The sequence below is a fragment of the Typha angustifolia genome, chromosome 2 (assembly GCF_048772165.1).
Source record: "Typha angustifolia cultivar Huaian chromosome 2, ASM4877216v1, whole genome shotgun sequence".
Lineage (NCBI taxonomy): Eukaryota > Viridiplantae > Streptophyta > Magnoliopsida > Poales > Typhaceae > Typha > Typha angustifolia.
In genome coordinates this window covers 7,756,771-7,781,779 of record NC_133240.1, presented here as the reverse complement: position 1 = coordinate 7,781,779, position 25,009 = coordinate 7,756,771, and the positions used below count along the sequence as shown (strand labels likewise).

General features: G+C 36.5%; 4 protein-coding genes across 9 annotated transcripts; 2 read left to right on the top strand and 2 right to left on the bottom strand.

Moving 5' to 3' along the window:
• Positions 1 to 278: 278 nt before the first annotated feature.
• On the bottom strand, positions 279 to 5,226 carry LOC140776904 (uncharacterized). 2 transcript variants are annotated; one of them, XM_073120736.1, is made up of 5 exons: positions 5,085 to 5,226; positions 4,755 to 4,970; positions 1,428 to 1,631; positions 1,038 to 1,066; positions 279 to 700 (listed from the first exon to the last, which is right to left on the bottom strand). In XM_073120736.1, exons 3-5 carry the CDS (start codon positions 1,481 to 1,483, stop codon positions 477 to 479), a joined length of 309 nt encoding a protein of 102 aa, XP_072976837.1. In that variant the 5' UTR covers positions 1,484 to 1,631; positions 4,755 to 4,970; positions 5,085 to 5,226; the 3' UTR covers positions 279 to 476. The 2 variants fall into 2 exon arrangements, with proteins under 2 accessions (XP_072976837.1, XP_072976846.1); XM_073120745.1 differs by lacking the exon at positions 1,428 to 1,631.
• On the top strand, positions 4,964 to 11,653 carry LOC140776855 (BTB/POZ domain-containing protein At2g30600). 5 transcript variants are annotated; one of them, XM_073120727.1, is made up of 13 exons: positions 4,964 to 5,098; positions 6,007 to 6,809; positions 6,919 to 7,248; positions 7,394 to 7,621; positions 8,347 to 8,508; positions 9,469 to 9,681; positions 9,769 to 9,816; positions 9,904 to 9,962; positions 10,056 to 10,188; positions 10,276 to 10,350; positions 10,427 to 10,507; positions 11,134 to 11,202; positions 11,296 to 11,653. In XM_073120727.1, exons 2-13 carry the CDS (start codon positions 6,012 to 6,014, stop codon positions 11,512 to 11,514), a joined length of 2,415 nt encoding a protein of 804 aa, XP_072976828.1. In that variant the 5' UTR covers positions 4,964 to 5,098; positions 6,007 to 6,011; the 3' UTR covers positions 11,515 to 11,653. The 5 variants fall into 5 exon arrangements, 4 of the variants coding, with proteins under 4 accessions (XP_072976828.1, XP_072976826.1, XP_072976827.1 ...); XM_073120725.1 differs by having other exon boundaries at positions 5,077 to 5,222; XM_073120726.1 differs by lacking the exon at positions 4,964 to 5,098 and adding an exon at positions 5,775 to 5,894.
• Positions 11,654 to 12,358: 705 nt separating this feature from the next.
• On the top strand, positions 12,359 to 21,276 carry LOC140769615 (1,4-alpha-glucan-branching enzyme, chloroplastic/amyloplastic-like). The gene is made up of 14 exons (XM_073110386.1): positions 12,359 to 12,563; positions 13,760 to 13,861; positions 13,977 to 14,184; positions 14,330 to 14,399; positions 14,912 to 15,181; positions 15,315 to 16,221; positions 16,495 to 16,611; positions 16,830 to 16,892; positions 17,867 to 17,974; positions 18,514 to 18,615; positions 19,235 to 19,302; positions 19,395 to 19,476; positions 20,712 to 20,828; positions 20,920 to 21,276. The coding sequence occupies exons 1-14, from the start codon at positions 12,492 to 12,494 to the stop codon at positions 21,097 to 21,099; spliced, it is 2,466 nt and encodes an 821-aa protein (XP_072966487.1). The 5' UTR covers positions 12,359 to 12,491; the 3' UTR covers positions 21,100 to 21,276.
• Positions 21,277 to 21,406: 130 nt separating this feature from the next.
• On the bottom strand, positions 21,407 to 24,901 carry LOC140769620 (metal-independent phosphoserine phosphatase). The gene is made up of 6 exons (XM_073110401.1): positions 24,743 to 24,901; positions 24,067 to 24,147; positions 23,747 to 23,875; positions 22,765 to 22,827; positions 22,369 to 22,493; positions 21,407 to 22,115 (listed from the first exon to the last, which is right to left on the bottom strand). The coding sequence occupies exons 1-6, from the start codon at positions 24,836 to 24,838 to the stop codon at positions 21,923 to 21,925; spliced, it is 687 nt and encodes a 228-aa protein (XP_072966502.1). The 5' UTR covers positions 24,839 to 24,901; the 3' UTR covers positions 21,407 to 21,922.
• Between the last annotated feature and the right edge of the window lie 108 nt (positions 24,902 to 25,009).

Here is a 25,009-nt window from a genome sequence, read left to right as displayed (position 1 = left end):
ATAATTTCCTCCATATATTTTATTTGTTTTTTTAAACTTTAAACTTTAATTTTCTTAGTAGTGTTGTCTACTATAACTAAATATAAAACTTATGTCAAATGATTGTTGCCCTATTAATTACAATTAATGTATCGACTGTTTAGATTAATAAAACTGTTTGCCTACAGGCTTTCTCAAAAGAAAGAAAAACAGAAAAGGGGTTATGATCACTGACAAATTCAGAAGAAAAGGAACCCTTTTAAGTGTATGGTCTCAAGAAACAGAGACCAAGAAACCCCCCAAAAAAGAAGGAAAAAAGAACAGAGACCTCCAAAGCTCATGAAGCTCAATGCTCCATAGTTATACCTGTAGGACAATATTTCAATGGCAATTTCACTGTGAAGTTGACGCTATGCACATCTATGTAAGCTATGGCAATATTGCTGAGAACATCCTAACGTTATAGAATCTATTGACCCAGCTTCATTAAAAGCCTCTCAACTGCAGCGTGGACATCGCCACCGGAGGCAGTTAGCGCGAGGATGTTCTCTTGCCTGTCCAGGAAGCCCATCTGTTGAAGCTGAGATTAGCTGCGCTCCATAAAGCTGCCGTAAGGGAAACGCCTGCATTAGAGGTGTTGGGAGCATGAAGACCACCAGCCTCTCTCCATGTCCACTGAACACGTTCATCAAACGTGATAGTCTGTAGCCACCTGGGACGCCTGCAGCAATGCAGCATGAAGAACTAGTATGCTGTCAAAGAACTAGCTATATAGTGGCTAAATAAAGTCTTTTATACTGTTTTAATAGATGCACTTGCAGGACTTGAATTTTCATGTAACCTTCATTATTATCATTATGATATTTATAAGACTGAAAATAGAAGCAAGACGGCTGTTAAAAACTTCCCCATTTTAAAAGTATTATCACTCAATGATTTTGACGTAAATAACTAGGAAATTCATGCTAATGTTATATATCATTCGTTCTTTTGGATGTAAATACCCCTTCTTTAAAATCGAATGAAATGAAGTAATCAACTCTGCACAATCTTATTACCTGAGTCACCACCTGTCTGACACTGTCCCCTACAGTAAGGAGATTGAGGTCAGTTATTGAAACAGGTACCAAAATAAGAGAAACATGAAATATCTGTAATAAAATGATGAGAGGTTAAACAAAATTAATTGAACAGTCCAAAATCATAAATCTATCAGCTAAACAGGAAATCATTTTATCTATAAAATTGTTGCTATTCAAGCATAGAAAACAAAATGTTATAATGAAAAGCATCTCTCCAGAAAACTATTTAGTTTATAACGAAAAGAGACAACTATAACCAATCAGCTAATAAATATGTTGTCACTCAAAAGCTCATAGTTGTACCAATAAATTGTTCAAAATTGTGTATGTACCATTACAATGTTATACATTTAAGACATATCTCACTCTATTAGAAGCAGTATATCCTCAAGATCCACCTTCCGATTGCCACAGCCACTCATGCCATCTTCCTTGGCACATAAACTGACTTCTTCCTCTCCAATTGTCCCTTCTTCCCTCGCCTTCTGTTGCCGTCCTTCTAGTAAATCTCATCCATTTCTGGCTTCTCATCCTATGCCAGCATGCTCAGCTCATGACAGTTTCAACAACCTTGATACAAATTTGACAGCCATAGTTTAACACTAATCTTATAACTCGCTAAGCTAAGGTAAGCAAAGAAAAATATTAGGATGGTAGATTGCAAATGTGCTCTACTAAATGCAAACTTGAATATTAAATAACAAAGAATTTTGTCTATTAGTTGATTGGGATAGAGAGCTAAGAGGAAAAAAAGTTCTTTGTTTCCTTAAAATGAGAAGCGCTGTATAAAGCATAGCATGGAGCATCTCGCCTTGGAGGTCGACGAGGACCGAGGATATTAGATGAAGCTAGGACAATATCGTGGGGCCATCAGTCATAAATAGATTCTTTCTGCCACCGTTGCTCCCTGCAATGGGGCCACTGGTCCCTTCCACGGTCGATAGGGGTTGGTAGACCGGCCGGTAATGTACTAAGGCTGCCGCTGCATCAGCTCGAGCTTGAGCTCAAGTTCGGCCTTCCTCCGCTGCGAGGACTAGCCAGAGGCCAATTGCCGGCGACCCCCAACCGAACCCAGCTACTGTCGCCCCCAATGCACCCTGTGGCGGAGCCCCTAGGCCGATCCTACTTCAGTCTTAGGGTTAGGGTTAGGGTTATTGGAATAAAGGAGATGAAGCGCACGATTTTTGAGGCAAGCTAAATTTTTGTGAATTAGTTCGATCACCTCATGTGAGCCAGTTTGGAACCCATGAACAAGATCCCGAGCATGAGTACAAGCCCAAGGAAGAATGGTGGAATGAATCGATAGGCCCGCGTCGCCATATTAAGCCAAACCCGCGTGCAGCCCAAGTGCGACATGAGTCGAACCCGTGGGCCTATAACCCACGAGACCAACCTCAACCCCGAGATTACCTCGCCCGTGATAACATACCACATTTTGGGATCCAAGTTTGTATTGTCAAACTTGATTTTCAAAAATTCTCTGAAGGAAACCCGCTAGACTGGACCTATCTAGCGGAGCAGTTTTTATGTACGGTGCATGGTCATATGTTTGCACTAGGACATAAGTTATTATATGCTTGTAAATTTTTATTTTGCAGTGTAAAAACTAATTTATTATAGGTATTCAAAAATAAGAGTAAGTGCACAATTAAGCAAAGGAAGTTTTTGTTAAATACAACGTAGTGTGGATATATAAAATATTTTAAATTCATATTTATAATAATATTATTATCATTTCATATATATATATATATATATTACTACTATTTATCTCCAATCAATGTTATTGTTATCCTTTGGTATAGAATTAAACTAATTTTTAATACAAACTCACTATTTTTCAATGCTCTAACATTAAATTTATATCACCAAATATAATTATTAATTTTTATGCTAGTTTTAACTAAAAAATTGAAATAGATTATACTAGTATTAGCTCTCTCTTTCGTCGTTAAAAATTAGAATACTTCTATGGCTTATTCCACAAAAAGAATATTATATATAATGTTTCCAAACTTTTTTCTTTCTGAAAAAATAAACTTCATTAATAAATGTTCATATTCTTTATCCGTTTATCGACGAAGAGGGAAAAATAAAAGAAGTAAAGTGAAAAGAAAAGAACGGATTAGACGATTAGAACTCAAACCCTCTCCTCTAATACACCCGATCACTTGTTCTCAGTGGACGACGAAAGCAAACCCTTCATCATCTCCGTAACCCTTCGGTACTCCTCGTCTCCCTCCTCCTCCTCTGCTCTCCTCTCGAACGCTTCGATCTCCTTTCTCATCGATCTGAAGTTCTCTAACGCCGCCATTGCTCTCTCCCTTCTCTTGAACGGCTTAGCCATGGCCCGATGTATGCCCCGCTCCTTCCTCCTCCGTCTCCGCATAGAGTTCAGTAACTCGAACCTCCGTCGCCGCTCTTCCAGACGCTGCGTCCTCAGGATAACTGGAGGCGGCGGATAGTACACCGCGCCGCAGCACTCGTTTATCTCGGGCTTGTTCAAGTCGAGGTCGAAGTCGAACCGCGGGTACCTGTTCCCCGATTCGGATTGGGAAGCGACCGCTCTCTCCCAGGGTTCCATGTCGATCGATCGGGGGTTTCGGGAACTCCGAGTGGTTATGGTTTATAATGATTCGATATTGACAAATTAGTTATTAAAGATAATTTTTATCTGCTGATAGTATATAAGATATTTTACGTATCTGATTAGATTAATTGGTAAAAAAAAAAATTAGAATTTAAGTATTTTTTTATTGTTTATTCTCGTAATCGTCTCCATAACAGGAGCGCCAATTTCTACAATTTCGTATTTTTTTTAAATTTTTTATTAAAAAATAAATAGCTGAGAAAAATAAAATAAAATATGACTAATTTATCTTTATAATTTTAATATGTAAAAGATGAATTTCTATTTAGCTAATATTAGAGTTGAAACAAGCCGAATTAACAATAAGACGGCTTATAGTACTTTTATAGTTTCGACTGATCCATCGATATGTTTAGATGTAATAAGTATTTGGAATCCAAATTAGAAGTCTAAGAATAGTTGAAAAAAAGACAAAAAAGATCTACCTTTGAAAGCCATATGTAATCTTTGGACAACCTTAGAAAAAAAAAAGAGGCTTTGTTTTCAGCTAGGATTGTAATCTAGCCAAGCTTAAAAGCATCAGCATTAGATTCAATTTGAATGTATTTAGAGCCTATTATGACGTCAAGCTTTTATTACCCCTTGATAAAACCTATTTTAAATATGAGCAATGATTCCATAATAACCAATTAGTTATTAAAAATAATTTTTATCCTTTCTAAATTAAAGGGTATATATATGATATTTTACATATGTGATCAGATTAATTGATAAAAAAAAAATAGAATTTAACTATTTTTTTTATTACTTATTCTTATAACTGTCAGTAGGGCTGTCAAGACTATCAATTTATTATTATTTTTTATCTTTTATAAAAAGTAAATAGCTAAGAAAGAAATAAAATATGAATAATTTATTTTATAATTTAGAAAAATAATTAGTACTTTCAGTTGATTTTATTTGATATTATTTAATTTCAACCGTTCGAGAGAAATTGATAATTTTTATTAAATTATTTAAGAAAAAAATTAATAATTTTTATTGAATCATGTTGCTTTAAATATATGTAAGAGTATAAACAAAAGGTCAGTAGTAAAGAGTACGTGATTTGAACTGCGACCATTGATGCAGGCGATCCGCTACGCCGTGAGAAACTCCAAAGAAAGCTGACGTGGATCCAGATCCTCTGTAGCCGTTCTCATCTTCTTCTCTCGGGAAAAGTAAGAGATCCTCTGTCCCATGCGGAATCATACGCCTGTTGATCCACGTGTCGACTCCAGATCCATCGCTCCAAATTGCCTCTCCGTCCGTCGGAAGATCTAATAAGAAAATAGGATAAGGTGTAAAAAAGAAACGAAAAAGACCACGATAGCGTTGAAGTCCGTACGAAGCAAAGAGAGAGACGGAGAAAATAGAAGGGATATTGAGCCGACCGGATCTCTGATCAGTAAGTTGATTGAGTACCGTTAGCTTTCCGTTCTTCCGGCGATCCTAGCGTCATCCATGTTCGATTTTCTCTTTCCTCTCTTTTCTCCGCAGAGATTTTCATGGAAGTTCGACAGGAATTTGAGGTCAGTTTTCCTTGTGTGGGGAGGATTTTGGGTAAAAGATCACGATAACAAGTGATCAATATTTTTTCTTTATTGCAGAAATGAAGCCCTAGATTTGAGGCTTGAACTTTTTTTTAAATTATATAAAAAGTTATATGTGTGGAATTAACTCTAATACTATCTCGTGGTGGGGCATGGTTTCTTAGTCATATCGGAAGGAAAAGAATAGCTGATGTGGAGAATATTCTACTCGAGATGCTTCTAATTCAGTGATGTTTGTGACTAAGCTCAAATCTTTCCAGTTCTTATTTCTCTTTGATCTATTACAAGGTTCAGGGAAAATAATTCCTCAAATTATATATAATTTTTTTTTCTGGTGGGAGTTTTCTTCCATTTTCTCTTCTTTTTAAGGAATTTCATATCTCTTCGTTCATAGCCGAAAAAAAATTGAGAGCAAACAATGTTAAAAAAAGAAAAGAATAAAAAATCTGAGTGTCTTTTTCTGGGGAATCTGGTATCCTTATCTTCTGGTGGAAAAAAGGAAATTTTGTGGGTCCTTTGTTTTGACAGGAAACATAGACTAGTTGTAGTGCTACTATTTTGCAGCATTATTTTATTCTTTTAGTTTGCCCACTTGCTATAGATATTATTGTTGCTGGATAAGATGTAGGTTATAATTGAGATTATATAAATGTATGATACCTTCCTTCTCCTCATCTTGATTCATTTCAGAGATCGACCTAAGAAAAGCCCTTGTTTTTATATCTTCACTGGTGTTAATTCTTCCTTTTTTCGGTTTGATCAGGAGATATGGGTGTCGAGAAACAGAAGTTCCTTACTGTTGCTCCTTTCGAGTGTGCCTGGCGTGAGGAGCTGAGATTTAGGGAGGCCGGTCGTGGATGCATCGCCTTCGATGCTTTTGCTCAGAACGATGTTACTTTGGTTTTCAGGGAGCAAGTAGGAAGCCAGCACTACCATTACAAGATGGACAACAGTCCCCACTATACTATAATTTTGGGTAGTCATAGGAATCGAAGATTGAAGATTGAAGTAGATGGGAAGACTGTAGTGGATGTTGCTGGTATTGGGCTCTGTTGTTCTTCGGCATTCCAGAGCTATTGGGTCAGCATATATGATGGGCTAATAAGTATTGGCAAAGGAAGGCATCCTTTCCAGAACCTTGTTTTCGAATGGCGGGACACAGCGCCCAATTTCAACGTTCAGTATATCGGGCTAAGCAGCTGGGACAAACATGTAGGTTATAGAAATATCAATGTGTTGCCGTTGACACCACATCACAATAATCTCTGGAGCCATATTGACTACAGAGAGTATGAAGCAGATGCTAGTGGAGATGAAGGGCCTGAAGAAGCAACTGATGGCTTTGAAAAGTGGGGTCTTGCAAACTTTCTGGAGAATTGGGATCTTTCAGATGCAATATTTGTGGTTAGTGCTGAAAGAAAAGCTGTTCCTGCCCATAAAATTATTTTGAGTGCTTCTGGAGATTTTTCTTTTAATTTAGCTGATGGAAATGTCATTCACCTTCTTTCAACTTCATATCCTGTTCTTCATGCTTTTCTGGAGTATATCTATACTGGTCGGACTCAGGTAAATCAGTCATTCTTCTTGCTCACTCCATCTACCTGTATGCTTCTACTTTCAAGTGGTGTTGCTACTGTCTCTAATACTGCTTCCTTAATTTCTTTCTGGGACCTAGATAGTAGAAAAGCAGCTAAACTCTCTGCGGGACTTGAGCATACAGTTTAAAGTTTCTCCATTGATTAAGCATTGCGAAGAAATTATAGAACGTTTTAAGACGAGCAAGAAATTATTTGACTCTGGTAAGAAAGTGGAAATAACAAATAGCGGTTACCAAATTCGCCAATTCAATATGTTTCCATTTGAAGTACCAGTTGATGTGCAAAAGCTTAAGTATTGCCTTGAAACTGGTGAACATAGTGATGTAAACATATATGTAGATGGGTATGGTCTTGTGGCACGGTCACACAAAGTCATTCTAAGCCTGTGGAGTGCACCGTTTGCTAAGGTATGTCCATCTTTCTTGTCATCTTATTTTGTTTTGTTTGTACGCCTCTTCTTTTGTGACTTTGATTTAAATGCTTGTTTGTATAATTAGGATCCACTAACAATCATCTTTCCTTTTATAATTCTTGGGAATTTGATACAAGCAGATGTTCACGAATGGAATGATTGAAAGCAGTTCTTCAGACATATCTTTCAGGGATATGTCGTCTGAAGCTTTTTATCTTATGCTTCAGTTTATGTACAGCGGCCAACTTGACCTTGATACTGCAGAAATCAGTCCCTTATTAATTGAACTGCTCTTGTTGGCGGACCAGTTTGGTGTCACTATCCTTCATCGTGAATGCTGTAAACGAATATTTGAATATCTGACCGAGGTAATGAATGATTGATAAGTTGCCACCTATCCAGTTTGTTCGATTATTTCATTGGTAATGTAATATTCATATCTTTCCCTTCAATTATCTTATGCTCTGCTCATATTATATATAATGCCAATAGAAGAATGGTGAGGTAACTTGCTTGTGCATGTAATTCATATGCTCCAGTGAACAAGGTAAGTTTTCTAATGTTTAACTCAAGACATACTAATAAGTGGAAAAAAGAACTCAAAAAAGACTAAGACGATATTGTCTCCTTTAAAAAAAATGATAAAAATAACCATGTTTGATTTTCACTTTTTCAGCAATAGCGATGAGGTTTCACTTATCAAGGGACTAAGGCGAGATTATTTAAATATCCTTCTTTTGATTAAAACTTCTAATCTTTTTCTCCTGGAACTTATAATTCAAGAACTTTTGTTCTACCTATATGATTTACTGGAAAATATTTTATTTATATGCAAAGATATGGCAACTTACGTGGTGGTGATGAGCGTTTGTACATCAGGCCATTAGAATAACTGCCTCAGGGGTGACCTATACAAGATATTGATTCATTTTTTCATGTACATATATATGCAGGATTGGTGTTGTCCTACCGGAAGAAGCTCATCCATCAAGACTTATTTCTATTTTTCCAATTTAATGGACAAGGCTTCCTCAGATTTTGGAGAAGTTGCTAGGTGCTTGATTTGAGACTAACTTCTCAAAATTTGGTGCAGGATACAGTGTGTCCAATTTTACAATCAGTTTCATCAATCCCGTCTTGTAAACTGCTCGAGGAAACATGCAAGAGTAACTTCTCAATGCACTTTGATTATTGCACTACTGCCAGCACCGAATTTGTGCTGTTAGACGAGGCAACATTTAAGAGCATCCTTGAGGCAAGTTCTGTTTCCATGTTACAATAACTGGTTGGCTTGTTGCATAAATGGTTATAGTCACCTTCCCTTTCCCAGACCGCACACTAGCGGGAGCTTTGTGCAATGGGACACCTTAAAGGTTTCTCCAATTCTGTTGGCACCGACAAGAATGACATTGTTTCATGTTTAGTTTTAAAGGTGGTTCACGGGATGTAAAACATAGTGGAGTTTAAATCTGACTCCCAGACATTGTTGCATCTACATATTTTATGATTGCATATCTACTATATGTAAAGTAAGCTTATTCATTCACTCCCAATTAGTTTGATAAAAAGGGGGGAGTTCTTATAGATACAAGATCCTTGTATCAGGAACCTTGGGCACATGTGGTCATAATAAGGAACAAGATTCTGAAATGATCAATTATGAGATGGCATTTCTGATAATCATTATAGAAACTGTAGGTTTCATAAGTGGTAAATTGTTCATTTCTGTAATTCATCATGAGTTGTATCTAAGATATAATTCGAAGTAATCCAGGTAAACTCATTGATTAGATGTGTAGAACCCTGTTGCATTGTCCTTCTGTGAAAGGTAATATATATGTTGGTTAAGACAGACGTTAAAAAAGGCAATGCCATTAGTGTGTGATATTGATGAAATCCATATCCAGGTGAAAGCTGAAAGAGTTTAGTGTGGTAGAACAGAAGTTTGTACTATTACTCCACTGCATGCAAATTTACAGATACTTAATGATAGTACCAGTGCATATATCAACTACTAGTGCATCGTTCCTCTGAATCTAGATAACCCTGATTCCTTTTTTGGTTGTAAAGACTAAAGACCCATAATGATTGTGCAGTATCAGTTAATAGGATAAAATGTTGGAAATTTAGAACATAATGTGATAAAGAAAGTTTTATGAATTTAGGCATGGTTGTTTCTGTGAATTATTAGTCATGCTAAAAATGGATTTTGCAGCATGCTGATATGACTGTAACATCAGAAGAAAAAGTACTGGATGCAATTTTATTGTGGTGCATGCAAGCCCGTGAAATCTATGGCTGGGCCACAGTAGATGAGCTTTTAAGTTCTTCAACACCTGACCATATTTTTGGAGAGAGGCTTTCTTCAGTTGATATTCTGTTGCCTTTTGTGCGGTTTCCTTTAATGCCGTCTCTTCTACTTCAGAGGGTATGTTTTGCAGGCTATGAGCTTAGGGTTGGACCTTTCTTGATTAACATTTTCCGAATGTTAATGATTTGCATTGCCTTTCTGCAGCTAGAGAATAGCAGGCTTAGCAGCCAGATCCCTGTATTCGGGCAGTTGGTCAGTTATTGGCGTCATGAGCATATCATTTTGATAATGTCACTCTTCCTTGACGTTTAATTCAAGTACCATCTTTTTCTATGACAGGTGAAGGAGGCTATTCAATATTCTTGCACAGGATTGCCAATGCCAGCAATTGGTCAGAGGTGATTTTATACTTAAATTTCAACTAGGTGATTATTTTATACTAAATTGCAAGTTGAGTTAGTTATTTGAGCTGTATTCTTTTCTTTCATTAGTGTGAGGTTTCAACATAGACCGTCGAGCTATAAAGAGCTCCAATATATATGTGATGGTGATAACAATGGAGTTATTTATTATGCTGGAACATCGTATGGAGAACATCAGTGGGTGAATCCTGTTTTAGCTAAGGTAAATTTGAATGCACTTTCTTTGCTTGAATTCAAGATAAAATTTTCTTTCTGTAATTTTGACTTGACTTATCTTTGTATATTCCAGAAAATTGCTGTGACAGCTAGTAGTCCCTCTTCTAGGTACACTGACCCAAAAGTTTTGGTGTCAAGGGCATATCAGGTATGGATATTGATATCCTTTGATGACTAGTATTTCCTGTATTATCTTGGACGATAACTATGATCTAGCTTTCTAGGGGACCTCCTTTGCTGGACCACGTTTTCAAGATGGCCACAATTGCTCATGGTGGATGGTAGACATTGGTCAAGATCACCAGGTCAATTTCAGCAACCCATCTGAAATATTGAAATTGAGAATTCTTAATCTCTGATCAGGATGATCTTCTTTAAAGCACAACTTATGCATCAATTTTTTCTTTGAAGGAATTTCAGGATATTCTTCTTTCACATACACATTAAATCCTTAGTAGAACTGTTAGATTGTTCTGTGTTTCATCATTCATGCTTTTCAACTCAGTTTAATATAGTCAAACAAGTTGATAGATTTGATATAGTAACAGAAGCAAAATTCATTTCTATGCCTTTGGGACATGTAAATCTGTATGCTGGCTTGAAGTTTGAACCAAAACTGAGATGTTTCGCCTAAACTTCTCTTAGTGTTGCTCCCACCCGACCTGAAACCGGCAAAACAGCTCTAATAACAATTTCTTAAAGTATGTTTCAGATTCTGAACTGGAATTGGCTTGAATCTAGCTTATGTTTCTTCATGTATTTAGATCGCTATTCATTCCTCCCAGTGGTCTCAATATCTTGGTCATGTTTCATATTCTCATTCCTTCCAATTCTTGGTGTCTCTTATTTTGTTCTCAAGTACATATTCCTGAATGCTGTTTTCATGACTAGCTTAAGACATTATTTTTGTGCTCCTGCTCCATGATAACAGCTTATCTGCAACTACTACACCTTGAGACAGGATGGCTCCACAACTTTCATGAGATCGTGGGCTTTCCAGGTGAGTCATTTTGTTCTATAGCATTTCTATAAAGCAAGAAAGAAATAAATAAAAAACATCTTGAGATTCAGAAACTTTTGCAATCTTTATCAGGGATCTATGGATGGAGAAAACTGGACTAATTTGAGAGTTCACGACAACGACCAGACTATCTGTAGGCCTGGTCAGTTTGCATCATGGTCGATAAATGGACCTACCGCCTTGCTTCCATTCCGGTTCTTCCGTGTTGTTTTGACAGGCCCTGCTTCCGGTGATTCTAATGTGTGGAACCTTTGCATTTGTTTCATCGAACTATACGGTTATTTTCACTGAAAGAACCTGTGTTTTTCACTGTAATTAATCCCTAATTTTTAAAAAAAAAACAGAGAGTTCTTTTCTAATGTCTTGACTTTTGCCTGTGTACTTGTGTTTGGGAAGTTCTTTCGCACCCTGTCCCTGTGGGTTTTAAGCATGTGGGTTTGTGAGTTCTTGATTGGCTGTCTGTATATTGAAATGAATGTTTATGGGCTCCATATTAGCCGAAAATTTTGTACTCGACTCTATCCTTGTGGCAATTTTTTGGAGCCCCTTATTATGATCTTCCTGGACCGCAAAGTTGCAACTTCCGGAAGTCTTACTCCTTTCGGCTTGAAACATAGTCACATAGAGCAATGATTTGGAATATCGCAAAGAACAGGGACTTGCTCAAAAAAATTCTTTAAAAAGAAAAAGAAAAAGTCAACACAGTTGCAAACTGGAAGGACTAAAATAATATCTTTCATTACTCATGCACGTAATCTTTCTACAATTTATATTTATCTCTTCCATTCTCACCGCTGATTAACTTAACTTAGATTTACAAAAGGTTTAAACTGTAAATTATAAAACGTATTCTATTATTATTTTTCTCTCGTATAACTGAACTTATGCTCTAACTGTAACATTGGGGAATCCTACCGTAAACGAGAACACGACAAAGAGTCAAAGAGGAGATGACATCTATCCATCTGGCTCAGCGAGATGGCAGTCCTCGACCGTGAATTCCTCACACGTGTTACTTTCTGCTTTGCTCCGCGACCTTTCTCTTTTTTCTTTTCACTTTGGCCCCATATAAGATTCGTAAATATCACACCCACCCTGCTTGTTTCTAGCGGAAGCCTGAGCGCGATGGCGAATGGGTCCAAACTCCAAACTAGGAAACAAAAGGCTGAGTGAAACGCATTAAATATCCCTCTTGCGCTCCGAATGCCACAGCGAGAAGGTTGTGAAAGACTGCGAGAGTGTGGAGAAGAGTGATAGGAAGCGAAGAAATGCTCTGCTATTCGTCTCCTCTGTTCCTGCATCAAACACCTGGTCGGCATAGCAGGAAGACTTACCGAGAGGTATGATTTTGTCATCTTATCTTTCTTTTCTTTTACTCTTTTTTTTTTCAGGCATTTGGAGTGGATCACTTCGGGATTCTGTTGGTTTCTTTTGGTTTTAATGATTGATGAGTGCAGTCATGCTTAGATGATGGCATTTACGGAGTGCGGTAGTACGATCTTACTGCAATTGGGATTTGGCAATTGGCTAATTGTTTTTGGCTTTTTTATTGTTGTTTTTTGTTGTTGCAGTACGATCTTCCATTTGATCATAACTGATTAACTGGATCGTGCCTTAGAACAACAATAATAAAGAAGAATGTGTTATTTATTTTAATTTAATAGCTTCTTGAGCTGTGTTTTATTAAAGTACAACGATCTTAACTGAGTTTTGACATTTCTTCAATATGATGGCTATTTTTGTTGCTGTAATGTGCGTTATTGCTTAGTAATGTTTCGTTTGATCATTTATGGGTCGACTGAGTAACTTGATCATGCCTTATCTAGTAAAGAGTATATATTTGATTTTATACAGGTATAATTACACTAAGACACCATGAACTATCGCCCACTTTCATATGTACCGATATCTTCTTTTTGGTACACATTGATCCCCTGAATATGAAAAATATCTAACCTCTCTAACGGTGCTAACGAAAAACATTAAATAACTATTTTACCCTCAACTTTCGTCTCTTTTCTTTCCTTCAAATGAGGGTAAAAATGATTCCTAGAGAGCTTAAAGTTGATTACGTGACATTTGTATGCCATTTTTTAACAGAAATTCTGGCAAATAACTTGCGGAAGGAGTATTGTAGAGTTTTTCCATAGTTGAGGGAGCCAATATGTCATGAAAATCAAATGAAGGGGTCTATATTGAAATGGACAATAATTAAGGGGATTGTAGATGTAATTATCTCTTCTGTACATTGATTATATCGTGGCGATTGCGATAGGGACATGCTACATAAATATAAGTTGTAGAACGAGTGCCATATGCTAACTTGAGGAAAAATTTGCAACTAAAATTTTGTTACAAACCTCAGTACCTATATAAATCTGACTGTCGCTATAGTACCAATTTGATAACTTGCTTTAAGCAACAATTTTGATCTTTTAGATTATTTAAATTAGCACATGCATTATGCAAATGTCCTTAAGATGTTTCTTTCTTCTTTTTTTCATGGTGTCACCCATTCTCTTTCCACCACTTGCAGGGTTTAACTCCTCAACTGCAGTTAAGTGCCAATATATCATCCATAAGATTTCCTACAAAATATCCCTTTTGGTGTCCACATGGACTTTTAGTAAGTCGGAAGGTAAGCTGCTTGAGAATCTTGTCACTACAGATAACGATCTTCTAGACAATCATAGACCTGAACTTTCCTTTATATGGTTATGCTAATTGCTATTGAACTTTAATATGATTGCTAGGTTGAGCAGGATTTTTCTACTGCGACTATGTTGAAGGACAGGTCATCTATGACACCTGTAGAGGAAGATGCTGAACATCTTGGAATATTTGATGTGGATCCATCTTTGAGACAATTTGAAGACCATATGATAGATAGATCAAATAGATACACTGAGCAAAAATCATTGCTTGAAAAGTATGAAGTCAGTCTTCAGGATTTTGCCCAAGGTTAGATTATACTAGTAAGCACTGGACATACTTATTGCTAGATTAATCTGTTTTTAGAAATTAGAAGTGCCTCACAGGAGAATCATAGTCTTTACCATAAAACTGTCTCTGGTAATGTGGTCCTGTTTTCCTGTACCTTTTGTAGGCTACCTGAAATTTGGCTTTAACAGAGAACAGGATGGAATTGTCTACCGTGAATGGGCTCCTGCTGCACAGTGAGTTTTCAGGCCACATGCACTATTATCTTTTAAATCTGGTTAATTACCTTCTTTCCTACCATTAGCAACCACACTAAATTCACATATATCAAGCCTAGTAATTTGTGTGATGTTCAATATTCCACAACTCGGGGTTTTCACTTGGGCCAAGACATCTTGGTTGAAGCCAATGAAATTGGTGTTTTTTGGCTAGTGATGAACATGGTTAGCTTGTTTCTTACTGAACAAATAAGCCTTCTGAATAAATCGGTGGCCAATCTACAATCTACAAGTACATATTAACACTCAAAAGTATCTTAAGTTTACAATCTGGAGAGCAGAGACACTTTATGAAGTCTATGGATGACTTCATCTGTGTTGGTCGACCAACTCATGCACATCTTGATGGAAGACAACGAGATCAAATTTATTTCTTCATCTCACTGCCTTGACTTCGATGATTCTGTTCATGTACTTTCAGATTCTGAAGCATACATAACATTGTTGAGTGTTTCATGTTGTTAACATAGGGAAGCACAACTTATTGGGGATTTCAATGGCTGGGATGGCTCTAACCACAAGATGGAAAGAAATGAGTTTGGTGTTTGGACAATCAGAATTCCAGACAATGAGGGCAAACCTTCCATCCCTCACAATTCCAAAGTTAAATTTCGCTTTAAGCATGGTAATGGAATATGGGTTGACAGGATTCCAGCTTGGATTAGATATGCCACTGTTGATGCTACTCGATTTGCAGCACCATATGATGGAGTTTACTGGAATCCACCGCCTTCAGAAAGGTCTGAAGCCTTGTCCTCATGTTATATGAAAGCTGCATTGAAAAACACATTGTGTATAACTAGATTACACAAATAATTCATCAAGAAGCTGAAACATTATCATAATACATTCTCTTGCTGCTCTCTCATGCAGGTACATATTTAAATATCCCCGCCCTCCAAAACCTGCAGCTCCACGTATATATGAAGCTCATGTAGGGATGAGTAGCTCAGAACCACGTGTAAGCTCATACAGAGAATTTGCTGATGATGTGCTGCCTCGCATACGAGAAAATAACTACAATACTGTTCAACTAATGGCTATTATGGAACATTCCTACTACGCTTCTTTTGGGTATCATGTCACAAACTTTTTTGCTGTTAGTAGTAGATCAGGAACACCAGAGGATCTCAAGTATCTGATAGACAAAGCACACAGTTTAGGATTGTCTGTTCTGATGGATGTTGTCCATAGCCATGCAAGCAACAATGCTACAGATGGACTAAATGGGTTTGATGTTGGACAAAGCACTCAGGATTCCTACTTCCATGCCGGGGAAAGGGGTTACCACAAGCTTTGGGATAGTCGATTATTCAATTATGCTAACTGGGAAGTTCTGCGATTTCTTTTATCTAATTTGAGATGGTGGTTGGACGAATTCATGTTTGATGGTTTCCGATTTGATGGGGTGACGTCAATGCTGTATCATCATCATGGTATCAACATTGCATTTTCTGGAAACTATGGCGAGTATTTTAGTGAGGCAACAGATGTGGATGCCATTGTTTATCTGATGCTGGCAAATCAGTTGATTCATGACCTTTTGCCAGATGCAACTGTCATTGCTGAGGATGTTTCAGGTATGCCGGCTCTGTGTAGACCTGTTTATGAAGGTGGAGTGGGTTTCAACTACCGTTTGGCCATGGCTATTCCTGATAAATGGATTGACTTCTTGAAGAACAAAATTGATACTGAGTGGTCGATGCAAGATATTGTTTCGAGTCTAACAAACAGGAGATATAGTGAAAAGTGTATTGCATATGCAGAGTCTCATGACCAGGTACATCAATGTAGTCCATTTGAATTATCCCAGAAAAAATTGTGTAATAGATTTAGTACTCAGAACTGTTTATAGGGCAAGTTAAAACTGAAAACTTGAAAAGTGGCATGCAATAGATTCTTTAAGATTTAAATAATTAAATCCTTTCAAAAGGAGTTCTGATGTGCTAACACCTGATATAACTTGATCTCCAAATTTACAACCTGGAGAATGTTAAGGATTTCACTTTTATCTCTATGAATAATTTTCAAGAAGTCCCATCTCTTTTTGCAGTCTATTGTAGGAGACAAAACAGTTGCTTTTCTGTTGATGGATAAGGAAATGTATTCTGGCATGTCGGATTTACAACCTGCTTCACCCACAGTTGAACGAGGGATTGCACTCCATAAGGTTTGCATCTGGGCTTTTATGAGTTTATCTAAGGAATTCATTTAAAGTTAATAAATGTGCTGGTCATAACTCGTAAATAATTAGTTCTAAGTGCTTTATCTATGTTAGATCAATAAGTAATTTCACAGCCTTACTATTACTGTGCCATTATTCAGATTATGAAATCCACCTATCTTTTTTTATTCTACATGTCCTAAGTCATTAAGAATTCTTTGCAGATGATTCACTTTATAACCATGGCTTTGGGAGGTGAAGGCTATCTTAATTTTATGGGAAATGAGGTAATATTTAGGATTTCAATATCTTTTGTTAGATTATCTTGCTAGTTGCTCGTAACTTACTGAATGTGAAAGTTTTCTTCTTTTACCTTGTTTGTATAGATTATTAGTAGGTGCTTTATCTGGTAGATGTTTATTGATACCTGTAAGGAAGGTGACATAAATAGGAACTGGAAGAAAGTAATCATAATTCTTATTATGTGAAGATTTCTGATAGGTAAAATTCACTATTTAATCATGATTATCTGCATTTAAGAAAATCTTTACTTCATAATTAGGGAAGAACTCAAGAAAGCCTCCTACGTATCTGCAATTTGAATAAATCTACATCACAACTTACTATGAAGTTTTTTCAACCTAGTTTTTCTAAGAGATAGAGTCTATATGACTGTTCGGAGCAAGTATTACTGGATGGGAAAACAAGAAATTTTCAGAAACAGATCTAAACCCTCACATGTTTCCTCATGAATAAACAAATTTTGCATAGAGCCATAAACTGCACAAAGTTTGTGGGTTATATTAACTTGAGATTTGTACTCACTTGTCTTGGCAGGTTGCCCGATATTTAAAGGGGAAGTTTGACAACCTTTTTTGTGCTACTTCTGCTTGAGAATTCGTTACGTTTCATGTATTATGTGTTTTTCTTTTGAAAGTACACATCATGATTCAGTCTGATTATATCTAAAAGATGGTTGGGCTGCTTTCCTTGTTTGCAACCGTAATCCTCTTCAAAAATTTAAGTTCTAAACAAGGAATAGAGGTACAAGAGTATTAGCATTTTCTCCTTTGTTCTAACTGTTGAAGTGGTGTATCTGATAGTTTTTCAGAATTCTTCTGGTAATAGTACATAAGAGAATGAGACTGGAAATGTGGAATTTGTGATGTTTACTGAAATACTGGAACTTTAATCAACATTGGTTGGTTTTTTTCTACTTGTAATCTATTTACTCCATATGTCTAACATGCGCTTGCTATAGTTTGGCCATCCAGAATGGATTGACTTCCCAAGAGAAGGCAACAGTTGGACCTATGATAAATGCAGACGCCAGTGGAACCTTGTTGACACTGATCACCTCAGATACAAGGTCTATATATGTCTTCAGACTCTTCACATCAGTCATGAATTCCTTGTACTGGGTATATGGTGCATCTTTGCTTTATGTGTTAATTCATGCTCATTGACGAAATCAATTTTTCTATTGATTTTTTGAAGGCCTTATATTCGTATTTATTGGTCTAGATTTGCCTTTACATATCTTTATAATTCTTGGTGGCTTGTGTTTAGCTGTTGCAACGAGGATAGCACCACTGTTTGTCTTGAGATTTTTAAACCTATTGATTAACTCTATCAATCTTTTCGTTACTTGTGCTGGATTGTTTCTGTCATGCAATGTGAAATACAATGTGGCTTGTCCTGGATCATTATGTTCATACAGATGCAAATGGCAGTGGTATCTTTATCCAAAATGCACCACTATAATAGACTTGAGACACCCTTTTTCACAGAACATTTTAATGTTTGTTCTGCTTATTCTATCACACTGTTTTATTTTCTAGGCATGCTTTTTCCCATGTAGAGTATATGTCTGATAAAGCATCTTTCTTTTGTTTGGAGTGGAGACAGTACATGAATGCATTTGATACGGCGATGAATTTGCTTGATGAGAGGTTTTCATTCCTGTCATCAACAAAGCAGATAGTGAGCAGCATAAATGAGGAGGACAAGGTAAAATGTTGCATTTATATTTTCGTACATCTTTCTTTGTGTGCTTTTTTTTATTATCACATTTCTTTAGTACTTTATTCTTTTTGACTGTACCTCACAATGACATTATCTCAATGGGTTGGTTCTATTCTATTTTTTGAGAGATAGGAGGTTCTATTTTATATTTTTATTACAATTGATAAAACGCTATTGATTCTTTTCTCATTGTAGCTATATGAAATACTTGTTTATGAATTCACGATCTAGAATATTTGCCTTGCTCTTTTTTCAATTATTAAATTACATACTGATTGGGCCTAAGATATGAAATGATACGAAATAAGAAAGTACCAACTATCAAGATTTCCCCTTCCCCTCCCCCACCCTGCATCCCCCTCTCCCCTTTCCAGCCCTGAATCATGGTAAACAATTAATTAGGAGCTGACACGTCTAATACATAGTGTCTATCTTGTTTCTATGCTTTTTTTCTAATCTGAGGTGTTTATGTTAGTGCGTATCTATGCAAGATTACATACTTACTATAGTATTTGCTAAAAACTCTATAGAATGAGACTTTACTTCCTTATTTTCACTTCATTTACTATTAAAGATTGTTTTATCGACCATATTTCATCTTCAGGTAATTGTTTTTGAACGTGGAGACTTAGTTTTTGTGTTCAATTTTCATCCTGAAAACACCTATGAGGGGTATGTCTCTATATTTGTACTATGGCCTTAGGTTTCTTGCTCACTGTTGATTAACTTGAACAACATATCTGCCTCTTTTACAACACATACAGGTACAAAGTTGGGTGTGACTTGGCTGGAAAGTATAGAGTTGCATTGGATAGTGATGCTTTTGAGTTTGGTGGATTTGGAAGAGTAAGTTGTTATTTTGTTTTACAACATAGTTTGCTACAAACAGCTTGAATTCAATTTCTCTGTTGTCGAGATCGATGTTAGGCCATAAATCATGCAGCCATCAAATTGGATTTGATTCTCAATAGGATTGAGAGAGTAGTGTTCTTTATGATTTTTTCACAACATTAAGAGAAAGAGTGTGAAGAATATAGATTTTAAGCCAGATGACTAAATCATCTGATAAACTAATACACAGAGAAATACATATATCAACATAACTATCCATTGTCTAATAAAACTAAATTTAAAGGTAAATTATAAATTAATCTTTGTTTTAAAATCAAACTACTCCTAAACTTTCATTCGTATTACTTTGCTTCCTTGTGATCTACACTTTATGTTTTCTATCCAAATTAAAGTGAAAAGACACCATAATATTTCGAAATACTCTTGAGGGATTGTCAAAATTGTCCGTCTCCTATTAAAGTTACTCATCATATCCTATCCTTCAAACTTAAACCCAAATATATTTTCACTCTCTTCTATCCTCTATCACCCAAGATTGCAACTCAACTTTTAGTTATTGTTTCTCTATCACTATGTAATACATGATTATAAAATGAAATATTACAATCATCTTAAAAATATGGGTAAAGAATTTATTGCCGCTCAAATAGTGGGATAATTAATATCACATGGATATTACAATAATTTAATTACTCTATTAACTGACGCTTAGTTTTTTCAGACTAGTCTAGGCTACTGGGGGCAAAATGATATGAATAAAAGTTTAGGGGCTATTTTGATTTTAGGCATAACCACTAAGTTGTAATTTGTAATTTATCCTAAATTTAAATTAGTATCTTACTTTAACCAAGATAGATCATGTAGGAAAAAGTCCACAAAATTATCAAATAGAATGTTGTTCCATCGATGCTTCTAAGCAATGCTCTTTTGCTCATCTTGTAGTCTTCTTTTAGACTTCATCACCCTATAGTTGTAGTGAACTCCATTAGCTTTATCTTGCATTTCCAACTTTTTCGTTTTCATTCTTAATAGTTTGAAGCCTTAAACAGTTTTGTGCACAACCATTCATAATTTGCTCTTCGAATCTTAAAAAGAAAAGAAAAGAAAAGAAAAGAAAACGAGACACTTGATTTAACATGTACACAGAAGATTCACCTTAAATCAAGTTGGATTTTCTGATTTCAATACTCTATGGACAGAAAGTGCATTCTTATTTTGTATGTTTGCAGGTTGGTCATGATGCAGACCATTTTACAACTCCTGAAGGTATACCAGGAGTGCCTGAAACAAATTTCAACAACCGACCCAACTCGTTTAAAGTTCTATCGCCACCGCGCACCTGTGTGGTATCGTCAACATATTATCATCTTTATTTCAATTTAGTTGTCAAATAATAGACGAACTCATTTCATGAGTATCTATTTTCTGCATTATCAGGTATATTACAAGGTTGAAGAAGAGCCTGAAACCTTTGGAAGGACAAGTAAGACCGAGCAGACGGCTATAACAATGGTGACACAAGCGGCTCCTCCGGAAGAAACTAAGATTCTGGTTCCAGGTGACAGTGGCGAAAAGAGTGTTGCAGAGGAGACTGGAGCCAGTACTCTACTAAAGTGAGCTTTATCATATAATGGAACTGGGATATTAATAAGCTTATCATATTAGCTGTTCATATGTATTACAATAAGGTCGTCAACATTTTAACCTTAGTATATGTTGACTTGTGAATATGTAATCAGTTATCTAAATATATGCTAAACTATCCCTTTTTAGCTGTCATGCTTCAAATTGACATTCTGAGTCTGAGATATAATTAACGTTCTTATCATTAAAGCAAGAAAATAATCTTAGGACTGTCAGTAAAAGACTAAATGAGACATGTTTGGAATCGTCCCTGATCGTGATGAGGGCTTCCATGGCGTCCTCTCGCATCTCCTCCAGCAACTCGATATGCCTCTTCATATCCCTCATCTTGTAGATCGCCACCTTTCCCCCCAATGTCAACCCGACGGTGACCAGATCATCTCTTCCGACTTCTCCTGTGCCAGTCCGCCGTCGATATCCCGCAAACACGATTGGTCGAAGAAGCTGACCAGCGCATGGATGTGGGCCATCAAGTAGCGGCTCCAACTCCCGGCAGCTGGGCCCCTCGCTGGTTCCGGAGGCGATAGATGAAGGCGGGGGGAAGTGGAAGGAAGCTCTTAAAAGCTTAGCAGTGATTTAACAAAATCTCAATAAGCTACCTCATACAACACAATCTGATAATTTCGTAATTTTGATTGAAGACTTATGTTGCAATATAGAATGCCCAGATGTTATCTGTCTAGTAAGCAGTTGCATTCAAATACATGCTTTTGCAAATGATTTCGAAAAGCAAAATGATATCAAAGAAATAATTCCACTCTTCATATGATAGATAAGAAATGCACATAATTCCGTTTCATATGACTTGGCGCAGTTCTCCGGTGAACAGGGCAAAATTTCGGTGTTTAGATAAGATGGAAGATACCGTCACTTCCTTTATTTTTGAGACAATATCCTCCTTACTGGAAGACGGGTTTTCCTTCACTGCATTGAGTACTGCTTGCAATATTTGAAGAGGATCACCATGACTGACAATAAGAACTGTACATCTGCAGAGATTAATGTGATACCTCTTCAAATTTAGATTGAATGTTAGTAATAGATCAAACTAAGGTGCAGCAAAGAATTTGAGAACTTGAATAGTGCATACACAACTTGGGAAGCGGTGAGCTAAGATATTTCAAGATGAAGCTCATGCTTGTATCAAGAAAACAGAGAAATGATATCTGAAGAACACTTGATCTTTGTTTAGCTTGAGAATGAAACTAATGGAGAATAGATTTCAAGGAAAAAGTTGCATACCCTTGAAACTCTGCCTCAATAGCTGACAGAGCAGTAGCAAGCCGAGAAGCAACATCAGCAACACTTTCGCCACCTTCAGGTGACCTGAAAGGATCTTTCTCATCGAGTGCCCATATCTCAGCATACTGACAATGAATGTACAAGTTTATTACTAACTGAACAAAGATACATACATATATATACAAAGTTAAACTTCAAATGAATTTATTTATCATTCTATGATTCTGCTCTGATTCATTGTCTTTACTTTTGAGGTTTATATACGCCCACCGGAATGGGTTTGATTAGGTAAGCATGTTTGATTTACTTGAGTTTATCCACAAACCCTACACAGGAAATAGTTCAAGCCATCAACATGATTATTTTATTATATAATAAAATTTAAATTAAGCTCACCTTATCATGTGAAAGTAGCTCAAATGATGGTCCAAAATACCTTTCACGGATTTCTATCATTTCCTACAGAAAATATATGCAACAGAACAAATAAGTTCCAAAAACAAGAATAATGACAGTATTAAGGTAATCAGGTTAAAGTGAAACCATGAATCATGACTTCTAGGAGATTTCAAGATGAAGATAGCATTAGCTTAAAGATGAAAAGCCTTCTCTCTTAGGCAAATCAGTAACCAAGATTTCCATGAATTATACTTCCAACTTTCATGGTTTGTCAGGCTTTGTCAAAATAATAAGCATTTCAAGAATCTTCAAATCAAGTATTGAAGGAACAATCAAGTAGATGCAAATGCATTCTGGTCCATGCACAGAGTGTTTAAGAAGCAATAGGAACTCTTTCCAGCTGTGAAAAGTGGAGCTTACTTGAAAATGGATGGTTCAAGACAGTAGAAGAGATGATAATGCATAAACATATGGTACTGCAAAAAAATGGTGTACATAAAGGACTTACAGGAATATTTCAAATACAGAATAACAGAAATAAAACTAGGTAGATCTATCATAGAAATGATATTTTATCTTACTCCATATTATGCAGGCATGATGTCAATTCAATAAGCTCAAGGATCTCTAAGAGACTATTCCTTTGTCATTGAATTAGTGTAAGATGTCCTCTCACTTGTCACACTATAATAGCCTTCTCACGACATGACATATATAGGCTGCGAATAAAACCAACAAGATGAAATCTCATTGCTTATAATTATATTCTGTGACACATAAACCAAGATGTAAAAAGGTTATTATAAGCCATTTATATTCATGCTCAAAATTGCCTCTGCCTCTCTTGATTCCAAAAGTAATAACCAGCCCTAAGGAAACAAAGTACTCTATTGTCATGAATTAAATCTATGAATGTTAAGATAAGGAGTTCCAATGGAAATCACAGCCAATCTAAGATGTGTGGATGTAAGTTACTTACTTTGCACCTAGAACTTTCAAATGAGATGCCCAATACACTAGCGACTACTTTAGCAGTATCAACAGTTCTTGCGAATGGAGAATAACAAATTCGGACATCATCTGACAGAATATTCCTTTCCTTCAGGACCTGCATACATACAATCTTCTTGAGTTCTAAGATAATAAGTATTAAGGCAACTAAAAGCACATTCAGACACTGTCCCACCGTTTTCTATAACTCGGCCCAATAATATACAACATAACCATGAACAAGTATGGTTCAACTCAGTAATCATTATCAATGCAAGAAACTCAATGATATCTTATAAAAATCACTACCTTTTGAAGTAATTCTCCAGCCAATCGTGCTTGGTCAATACCTTCAGAAGCCAATCCAAATTCTGGGTTTGTACCATTTTCCTGCAAAGGATCGTACTGAGTATGCAGGGCCAACAATGATAAAAGGGCATTCCAAGGACACAATGTAATATATCACGTAAATACAGAATGAAAATTTTCAATCTCATGCATGTGAAAGAGGGAGTAATATAGGAAATATTCTTTTTTTTTTTCATGATTTGGCAGCGTGATCAATTTACTGGAAACAAGTAAGGTGAATCCACATGATTTGAAATAATCTCTATCAGATACATTAAGCTTGCATAGTCGATTCCAAGAATTTGGGATGCCAATAATGGCCAGATTAACAATTCTGCCTTGCTGCTGTTATTATCCTCTTCCCTGTCCCATGAGTGAAACAAAAATAAGGCAAGCAATAGGAAAAATTATCATCTTTTGTGTGGATTCCATAGGAAAAATCGAGCTTCTACATATAAAATAATAACAAAATGGTACTTAGATATTTCTTAAAAAAACTAAAAATAACAGAAAGAGAGCTCCTGGAATTAGATTAAAGAAAGAAGCAACTACAGATGTATACACTGCCTTCTAATCCAAATCAATTCAAGGGAAAGAAAAAGGAGAGAAGGCGAAGAGATTTCTTGGAGAAACGAACCAAGGAAGAGACGATGAGGCCTCGTTCGTTGGGAATGCTCTTCCCATGCCTCAGAATCCAATAGTTATTGCGAAGAAAGCTGGGCCTCTCCGCCATTTCCACAAGCCAAGCTTCGGAGGAGAGAAGAAGAGAGACGAGAGAAGAGGAGAGGAGACGAAAAGATTGGGGGGGGGGGGGGGGGGGGGGGGGCTTGTTGCAGTACAAGCTCACTTAGAAGGACACGGATGTCATTGTGAGAATAAATACGTAAGAGAAGCATCTGAAGTC

Bases quoted from the DNA above. Each gene is read 5' to 3' on its own strand.
- LOC140776855 (XM_073120727.1), top strand. From the start codon at position 6,012: ATGGGTGTCGAGAAACAGAAGTTCCTTACTGTTGCTCCTTTCGAGTGT. The intron at 8,509-9,468 runs GCAAGTTCTGTT...TGGATTTTGCAG, and splicing joins CATTTAAGAGCATCCTTGAG to CATGCTGATATGACTGTAAC. The intron at 9,682-9,768 runs GTATGTTTTGCA...GCCTTTCTGCAG, and splicing joins CGTCTCTTCTACTTCAGAGG to CTAGAGAATAGCAGGCTTAG.
- LOC140769620 (XM_073110401.1), bottom strand. From the start codon at position 24,838: ATGGCGGAGAGGCCCAGCTTTCTTCGCAATAACTATTGGATTCTGAGG. The intron at 24,148-24,742 runs GTTCGTTTCTCC...GATCCTTTGCAG, and splicing joins GCCTCATCGTCTCTTCCTTG to GAAAATGGTACAAACCCAGA. The intron at 22,494-22,764 runs GTGAGCTTAATT...ATTCATTGTCAG, and splicing joins AGCTACTTTCACATGATAAG to TATGCTGAGATATGGGCACT.
- LOC140769615 (XM_073110386.1), top strand. From the start codon at position 12,492: ATGCTCTGCTATTCGTCTCCTCTGTTCCTGCATCAAACACCTGGTCGG. The intron at 16,893-17,866 runs GTAATATTTAGG...CGCTTGCTATAG, and splicing joins TTAATTTTATGGGAAATGAG to TTTGGCCATCCAGAATGGAT. The intron at 18,616-19,234 runs GTAAAATGTTGC...TTTCATCTTCAG, and splicing joins GCATAAATGAGGAGGACAAG to GTAATTGTTTTTGAACGTGG.
- LOC140776904 (XM_073120736.1), bottom strand. From the start codon at position 1,483: ATGAGTGGCTGTGGCAATCGGAAGGTGGATCTTGAGGATATACTGCTT. The intron at 1,067-1,427 runs GTGAGATATGTC...TCCTTACTGTAG, and splicing joins GATATACTGCTTCTAATAGA to GGGACAGTGTCAGACAGGTG. The intron at 701-1,037 runs GTAATAAGATTG...GCATTGCTGCAG, and splicing joins TCAGACAGGTGGTGACTCAG to GCGTCCCAGGTGGCTACAGA.